At 46.9% G+C, this 8,697-nt stretch overlaps 1 protein-coding gene across 2 annotated transcripts; it reads right to left on the reverse strand.

Annotated features, from left to right (window-relative positions):
• Positions 1-3,306: 3,306 nt before the first annotated feature.
• LOC135386183 (uncharacterized) lies at positions 3,307-8,449 on the reverse strand. 2 transcript variants are annotated; one of them, XM_064615958.1, is made up of 3 exons: positions 8,266-8,449; positions 8,009-8,043; positions 3,307-5,884 (listed from the first exon to the last, which is right to left on the reverse strand). In XM_064615958.1, the coding sequence occupies exons 2-3, from the start codon at positions 8,012-8,014 to the stop codon at positions 4,892-4,894; spliced, it is 999 nt and encodes a 332-aa protein (XP_064472028.1). In that variant the 5' UTR covers positions 8,015-8,043; positions 8,266-8,449; the 3' UTR covers positions 3,307-4,891. The 2 variants fall into 2 exon arrangements, with proteins under 2 accessions (XP_064472028.1, XP_064472027.1); XM_064615957.1 differs by lacking the exon at positions 8,266-8,449 and having other exon boundaries at positions 8,009-8,195.
• Between the last annotated feature and the right edge of the window lie 248 nt (positions 8,450-8,697).

Here is an 8,697-nt window from a genome sequence, read left to right on the forward strand (position 1 = left end):
TTCGTGAGCGCGTGGCGGCTATGCTCTAGGCACGTCTTCCTCTATACTACTCTCGTTGTCACGAAAGAAATTCATTTTATTGTCACTTCAATTACTTTATGTACTTTCTCTTCCGGTCTAATATTTAATAATGGTCATTTAAATGACATGATTTCAAAATTACTTTATGTCTTCACCTCACGTGTTCTACGAAAAATGGTTTGCAGTCGACTTGCTTGTAGTCGTTTAGCTGATGTATCCTAACTCATGGGCTACGACTGTCAAACAAACATGGAGGCTGCACTTTCCTAATAGTGTCCTCGATAAACTTGCTCCGGAATTGCCCCGAAACCACCGGGGTGCGTGACGCTCTACACTGGCGGTGTGTCAGCGGAGGCATTATCGAACATGAAACTGCACCGCCCTGGTGGATCTGGTGGATAGTAGCGCGCGCCACCTAGAGATCTGTACTCGTTGTGGCTCGTAGGCTGCGCGACCCGTAGCGAGCGGCACCTGGTGAGCGCCACCGATGCCATGCTGGCGATTGCTGTCTGCCGCTACTTGTCCGGCTACACCTGGTTACTTGCCAGTTCCACCTTCCTACGTGCTTCCGGCAATCGCGATGCTTCTTGGGATTGCACTCTGGCGCTCGGCTGATTTTCACGGTGTGGGTGCGGGGCAACTCAGGTGCATTCTTTTCACTTGCACCTCCTGCCCCAGATCCGAACTGGGTTATTTGCGTGCTGCACTTTCCTATTGAAAAGAAAGGCGTTACTAATAAAGTTCCTTTTAGCAGGAAAGTACAATACCCCATAACCCGTCTTGCTTGGAGACCAAGGCAAAAATGTCGCTGCACGGCTCTCGTGATGCCATCCCTGTGACAGTGACAGTGACTCGTGGTCTGAAATTTGAAGGTCCAGGGGTGCACTAGAGTCGGCTCGCAGCGACTCTCCTCTCCATGCGGCTCGCTGGAGTCGGTGACGTGCGACGACCGCCATATGTCACGACTCCGAATCGCGCGACTAGAATAAACAAAGACAGCCATTCCGAGTAAAAGGACACAGCCAATATTCAGGTCTATACCTGAATATTCCGAAACTAGGTTACTGAATGCCCCAAGGAAGAAGAAGCATAACTGCGGCGTAGTGAACTGCAGTAGCAGTTTTCACAATTCGCCAGAAATCCACTTCTATACTCGTTTCCTCGACGAAGGTGCGACGCAAGTCGCCTCGAGAAATGGATTGCCCTTCTTCGTCGTCAGGAATGACTAAAAACTGGTTACTGGAGTTTGTATGTACTGCGGTAGGTTCTTCGTGCCCGAATTCTATTCTTGTGATTCTAATTCTTACTCATAGCATTGTTCCTAGAAAACTGGCTATTCTGCCATACGCCGTCAGAAGCAGACACTTTTGTCAATGCAGCGCCCTTTCAATGACTCCTTGGCATCGGTACCACTCCCAAACAGAACTACCATCTCCTTGGCGAGTCAGGTATCCTTGGACTTGGAAGTAACGTGATGTGTTGGTGGGCATTTTCAGATGTAGTTTCTCGGCGGAAGCTCATAACAATATGCTTTTCTGGTTTTCTGCGTATGATGAAGGTGAAGTGCACGAGTCAGCTGCAGTGGGTCACCCTTTCAATGCCTCCGTGGCATTGGTACCTCTCCTTAACACAACTAACATCTCCTTCCCTATTAAAAAAAAGCGACATAAGGTCTGATGTGATTTGGGGCACTGTCTTGATGCTAACACCAGCTGATGTTATAATCAGAGCCGCTCTGATGCTGATGTTAAGATGTTAGGATGTTAAGATGTTAGGATCAAGACAGTGTCCCAAATCACATCAGACCTGATGTTAACATCACAGCTGCTCTGACGATGATGTTAACATCAGAGCTGTCCGGGCTGGTGTTAACATGATGCCAACATCACAGATGTCTTTATGCTGATGTTGAAATGAGATTCGTGATTTTTTGTCACATTGTCACGTGTAATATGAAACTGCGCGACCTTTCGCTGCCCGTAACTGCTGAGAGCAAACCCCAGTCACGGGGAGCTCAGCGTCGTGCAGTTTCGTTTCTCCTCTTCGCACCGCTAGTTTCTTTCAGCTACTTCGAGATTGCCCCTTTTCTCACGCGCCGCTTTGACTAGACGCAAGTTCCAAAATGCCTCCTAAGTAAGACCTGAAGTATTCCGCAAGAGCCTGGTGATGCTGCAAGTAGTCAATGGAGCTGCGTCCAGTCAAAGACTGTGACACAAGGGCCCAGTGCATCTATTGCAACTCCGAGATTTATGCGAGGTTGTCAGGGATAAAGCAGCTAGGTTGCAAAAAGACGAGACGGCATCGGAACCTTTTGCAAGCAATAAACAAACCACGTTCGGTGCTTCCGATGACGAAACGAGAAAAAGCTCAGCAAAACATGTTCAAGGTTACGAATTTCATTTACTTTCTCTCCTCTTTATCCACTCACTCATTTTGTTATGTCCTCTCTTGGTAATCTTAAACGCTCAAACGCTGAAACATCCTGGTAGGTCTGTCACCGCATTGTTTCATAACGTGCAACGGACAAAAAGACAACATTTAATCACATGCTGAGGCGATGATGACAGCAGAAATGTACACGGGTCCTCTGGATCCCGCGCTTAAATATATTACAATCCGGAAGCTGATGTCACTGTATAGCTGATTGTATACAAGTGGAGGCGTCGGCTCTGATCCATATAGTGCCTGGGAACGGAGCCAAACTTTCGCTGTTTCATGACGTCGTGTTCCGAAGTCTGTAGGTCAGGATGCCGCCCAGTTAGGGTGGGTTCGCACGAGGGACGCATCCCCGGGATAAGCCCGCGGCGCGCGGTGACGTCACGTGGACGGAGGAGTCCTCGTCCCCGCAGAGCATTCACACGCGACGAGGGATGGGAGCGGATAAGTCCGTCTCGAACTACACTTATCAGGCTGCGTGAATGAGTTTTCTCACCTTTCTGCACTGTGGTTGAACAGGAAAGAACTTTGTACGTTGAGGTACATTGCACCTGCAGCATTCCACAATGCAGGGAACTACTGCACTAGCGAAATAAAAAAGAAACTGCTGTCGTCGATGACAACGGATATTTCGCGGTCGACGCCTTTGCCTAGGAACTGTGTTCCTTTGACGCGGAATCATAAAATGTCCTCTTCGTTGTGACAGTGCTAACAGTGCTGTGACAGTATGTAGCCCTCCTCAAGGTTCGTAGGGTAAGGTTTGTCGACGAATCTCACTCCCTTGCTGAACATGCACGAATAGCCGCACCCCATTTCTGGTGGTGATGCGTGTAGTACAGGACGCAAAACTGATAACACAACACGAGTTCCATTTTATTCAAACATAGGTGCGCTCTGGAAACAACCGCGTAACACGGAGGAGCTAAGGCGAGCCTACAGTTCGCTACAAGTCGCTGTGGAAGATGATGCGCACCGTGATTACTAGTGGATGAAAAACAAGGACTATACTATAAACAGTGGAAGAATAAATTGAAAAATATACTACATCTCGAACGTCACGCATGCTGTCCAGCCTGCTAAGGGATGAGGACTAATGTCTGATATTTAGAGTAGTGATAAGATTAATATCCCAAGCGAAGCCTTTCGTTCACGCTTGCGTTCTAAGCAGATCATGTGACCTATTGGACGAAAGATCAGACCAAGAAGGAAAAGAAAAGCAATATATGTGTTATTGATACCGCTTCAAGAGAACATATTTGAGAGTTACATGACACTCCATTCAGATTATTTCAGAGTATGGTATCGATACTTGCCGATATCGATCGGCAAGTAAGAAAGGTGGCTTAGGCTCATGACGTTGGAAACAGCTTGCACTTCTCGTCAGGATTCATAGCTGTATTCCGTCGGCAGCCGAAAGCTTCAGAAAATTCCTTGAGGTGTTTTAAGGGCTCGTTGCACCGGAATTCGGGGTGAGCTTCTTTAGGCAGGCCGCACAGAATATAACATGTGGTCACGAAAAAAACCTCGGCAGACGTTAAGTCAGGCAAACCACGCAGTCGAACGTCGTCAGCAGGACCCACAGAGTTCCGGTACGCCTCCCAGGTTACGCGTACCGCACCTGCTGGATGAAGCACCTGCTCACTGAAGTTGCCGTCAGCAGAGGTGTTCATGATACAGTCTCTACTTTCGTTAAGCGACCAATAGTAATGGGACATTCCCAAAGCAGCCGAGCCGATCAAGGACCCCAAAGCACCATACTTGACCGCTTTGATGACGTGAAGGTCGTAAAGTGGCATCATCATAGCGTAGGGCGGCAGCAGATATGTACCTTCGAGATCGTTGTAAAGATTATACGTTAGATGTCTTTCGAGTAACCTGGGCATGAAATGCGTGCTGATCAATTTCCAAAATGTGTGGAGGCCCCGAATAACTTCCTCCCAGTTTTGGAAGATGTAAGGACCCATATCGGCGATCTTGGAAAATGCGCCGCTGAAGTTGAAGTGTTCAAATCGGTCTTGGTACGTCGTGAGTAAACCAAGCTTCTTCCGGAAGACGGAATCCGTGTAAGGTGAACCTGGTGTCATCTTTCCGTATATCTTAGGAAAAGCAACGCGGCCAATGTCGTCGATAATGTTACGTACGTCCTTTATCGACTCCGCTAGTACGTTCCCCTTCAAGAAATTGGCGTAGACAGGCCATCCCAGCATGTGTTCTGTAGTCACGAAGCAGTAGTCGCGGTTTGTTATATCCGCTAAGCCTCCCGGCTGGAATGGCTCGAAGTCGCCGACATATGCACTAAGGACTTGTCGATTGATGAAAGTGGCGCACTGTTGTATCATGATCCAACCTACTTCGTAGTGCAGGTACTTTTCATCGATAATTTTCAAAAGCCCGCTGAACGCGCGGATGTAATCGCTGTCCCCGTCGCTGATGTTCACGGGGCATTTGCGGAAAGGCCAAGTTCTCGTGTCGCAAGTTTTAACCAGCGCTCGTAAGGAATCTCGGCCGTTAAGTTTGCCAGGTCGCTCAGGTTCTTCGGAAGGCTTTTGACGGCTGCCTTGGTGTAATTTGTTAGATTGCCAAGTATCGAATCTTCAACTTCCACGAATTCAGAATATGGAAGGAATTTTTGTTCTGACATGTAGATACCTTTGGTCGCATTTTGAAATGTCTCGTAGTAAGTCTTGTAGTCATACGTTCCCGGGTTTTTAATTAATGTTGCTCTACGCTGGTATTTACTAGCTAACATAGCGCCTCCGGATATGACCAAGCTGCCTTCGTTCTTGTCGATGTTCAGAAGGTTCCTGATCCTGAGAGACTTGTAAAATCGAACTAGTGATCTGAGGACGTCCGGTTTCTCAGAAATAACGGGCCAATGCACGTCGCTTGTGTGAAGTATTTGCCTTAAACCCAACATGTCTCCACGTTCGTCATCTGCAGCTCTCCTGCACGCCTGGAAGAAGGCTGCCGCCTTCTGGTCAGGACTCTGGTCGTAGCGAGGAACATTTTCCTGAAGGCCTTCAGCTAGCAACTCCAAAAAGTTATCCACATGGTTCTGGTAAACAGACTTGGACTGCCCTTTGTTCCAACCATCGCAGACATAGGCATAGAAGTTGTTGCACGGGTCGATTTGTTGGCTGATGGTCTTACGGAGCATGTTTTCGAGTGCGCTGCAAGCTTGTGAATCGCAGAGTGAGTAGTGGACACTTTTCCGGACGGTACTGCCACCAATGGTGAAATAGATGGCAACTCCGAGCAATAGAAGGGAGATGATAGAAATGACGACTCCAATGATTTTCTTTCGTGGAAACGGTCGAGGGGGATCTGTTGGATGAGCAGGTGGTGATAAGGATTGCAGAGCCCTGACAGCAAATTGGACGATTTTCATTGGCTGCGGTTTTGGATTTGGACTCGTTGGAGTTACGGCCTGTTTTGTTGAAAGAGAGAAGACAGTAAGATATATCAATAAACCTTCCGTTTGTACCACTGAGCTCTACAGTTTGATCATTGCAATGAACGCCACTTCCAGGCATACTTTAGAGTAACTGAATAAACGACACGATTGAGCCCGTTTAGTAGCAGGGGTGATTAGTGTGGTGGAAGCAGGGATTTGCCCCTGTATCTGAGTATTTTTGCAGAGCGATGTTGGAATTCGGCAGGAAGGGACGCCTTCTGTTTACTACCCTACTTATTTATATAACATATATGTTCTATGTTGCGAAGCCTTAATGAAGTGTTAGGGGTGTGTGCCTGTGGGGCCGAGGAGTCGAAGGGACACCTTGGAAAATCTCCGTCCGGGAGGAGTGAAGTGTTCCCGTCCGTTGGTACACTATAAAAATAAGAACTTCACCACACTTCAAGGTGGAGGCAAACCACTGCACAGAATACCTTTGTCACTCACAATTTGTGGAAAGGGCGGGACGTGCCCCTTTTTTTTTTATGTTATTCGAGATGGTGATTGGTTAAGAGCGTGCTATTTTGTGAAGTTCTGTTTTAGAAAGTATAAGAAAGCTTCACATATATTTTATATAGTTTCATATATTACGTGAGGACACGACGTCTCCCGAAAGGTCTACCACATCTACGTTCTCCCCAATTCGGGAAAATTCAATTTCTCTCGAATCAAATTAATAAAAGTGCTCCGAGTCCAAAGTCATGACAAAATCTCCCCCGAGATTATGCAGCGTTGAGTCCATAACGTTCAGACAACCAGATTTTTCAATACGATTTTTTAAAACGTTAGGTGAAACAGCCCGTATATTTAAGCCCTAGTGCTTTACGGTAAAACCAGTAAAATCACCGATTGCACAGATATGTAACTCTGGGTAACAGCCGAAAAACTCCGGAAACGTCATCCCACGGGAGAGCGCTACGCACAGTCGCTCGGCATCTGGTGTTCTATGCGCCCTTTTTTTTGGCTCATTTTCAACCCGAAAATCGACTTTTCCAGGTAATATCGCACGATTTTAACGTATGTTGCAGTTACTGAAGTTAAACCGCGATTTTGAAAAAGCATAGAACCCGAAAAAACTATATATGCAGGGTGTTTGATAAAAAAAATCGTATTGAAAGACTTGTCAACATTGTGGGAACAACGCTATTTAGCTCGGGGGAGATTTATCTGTTACGCGCGTTTGTCAAATGTAATTCACGAGAACTTGAATTTTGATCTCCGAAATTTGCCAAGACCACCTCAGTCTTTTTTTTTTTTTACAGACAGAAAGCTTATGCCAGATTTACCCCTTTGTATTATAAAGTACATTCACTAGTATACAATGACAATGGCTGGAAAAAGATTCCGCAAACTGTCGTTTGGATGCGTGGATGCCGGTTGCATTGCCGGCTGTATAGTTTCGTGAGGTAACGTGCGTGTTCTTCGCTACGGATGTAGTTCCGTAGCGGGGCTTATGGCTTTTTAAACAAACGGAAGTAGACATCAAGTAACGGATGGTTTTACTAGAAAGATGAGAAAAGAACTGACGAAATAGAAATAAAACAAAAATCAACGTCGTATAACGTCCCAAACATACAAAAATTGAATTTTATCGCTCGTTTCTTCGAGGCAATCCGCCATCTTGATTGAGGACCCCTCTGACCTAAACCCGAGGCACAGTCTCGACGCCCGCACCGCGTACTGCGAGCCCCCCCCCCCCCCCCCCATGTCTGTAGAACCTAACTTGACCTAACCTCACTAAAGTGAGGTGATTTAGCCCCCTACCTTTCGCAAGATGAGAAGTTTCGAATTCGTTAGGCTTTGCACTCCCGTGTTTCTCCAGCGCCAGAGGTGCATCAGATGGGGTTGTTCCGATGCATATAAAAAACTTCTAGACCACACATTCTTGTAATTCTTTTTTTATATTCGCTATATGGTCATGTCTCACTTTAATGCATTACTTCGCTTCTCAACACTCCGGCTAATTAGAAAAAGCCATAAGCCCGTCTACGGAACTACACGCGCTGACACAAACACATAAGCTTCCAAAGTCCAAGAACCAACGGCGCAGTGTAACGGTAGCATTCCTGATCTCAAACGAGGAGGCAGAGTACTTACCGCCATAATGACTTGATGCAGGGTAGCCTGGATGGCTTCAAAGTGGTCAAAATGGAAGAACAGCAAGGTGATACCGAGTGAGTCAATTCTGGCTTCGTACTGAACGGCTGAGCACGCGCGGTGGTGCACTGACCGCGCTGACCTCGATACTAGAAACACGCGCTTGTAGCTTTCTTCTAATTACAGCCCGATTTCATTGATTATCATCCCGTCTAAAATGCTAGAAACACATCGTTTTCTCATGTATTTTTACTCACCTTAACTGTAATCATTTCTTTCATAGTAATCAACACGGCTTTCTGCAAGGTCTACTCTTCTGCTTCTTCTTCATCCTCGGGGAAATGGCCGTTATCCACTAAGGTGGTGGTGGTGGTGGTGATGGTGATAGGGCTTGCCGTTGTCGGCCTCACGTATGTGGGCAACGTCACGACTGACGCCCTGGGGAAATGTGCGATAAGGTCTACTCTTGTGATATCCAATGGACCATTTCCACGTACGCGTCGTTCTTCTTCCTTCTTCTTCGTCCCACGGAGAATGGCCATGACCCCCATCTGGTACTGGCCAATCGCCCTTAGTGGATAACGGCCATTTCCCCGAGGATGAAGAAGAAGAAGAATGGCCATTAGCCCCAAGGGAGATCGGCCAGGGCTATGAGGATGTCCAACTGTACTATGACTTGACGGTGACAA

The sequence above is a fragment of the Ornithodoros turicata genome, chromosome 2 (genome assembly GCF_037126465.1).
Source record: "Ornithodoros turicata isolate Travis chromosome 2, ASM3712646v1, whole genome shotgun sequence".
Taxonomy (NCBI): Eukaryota; Metazoa; Arthropoda; class Arachnida; order Ixodida; family Argasidae; genus Ornithodoros; species Ornithodoros turicata.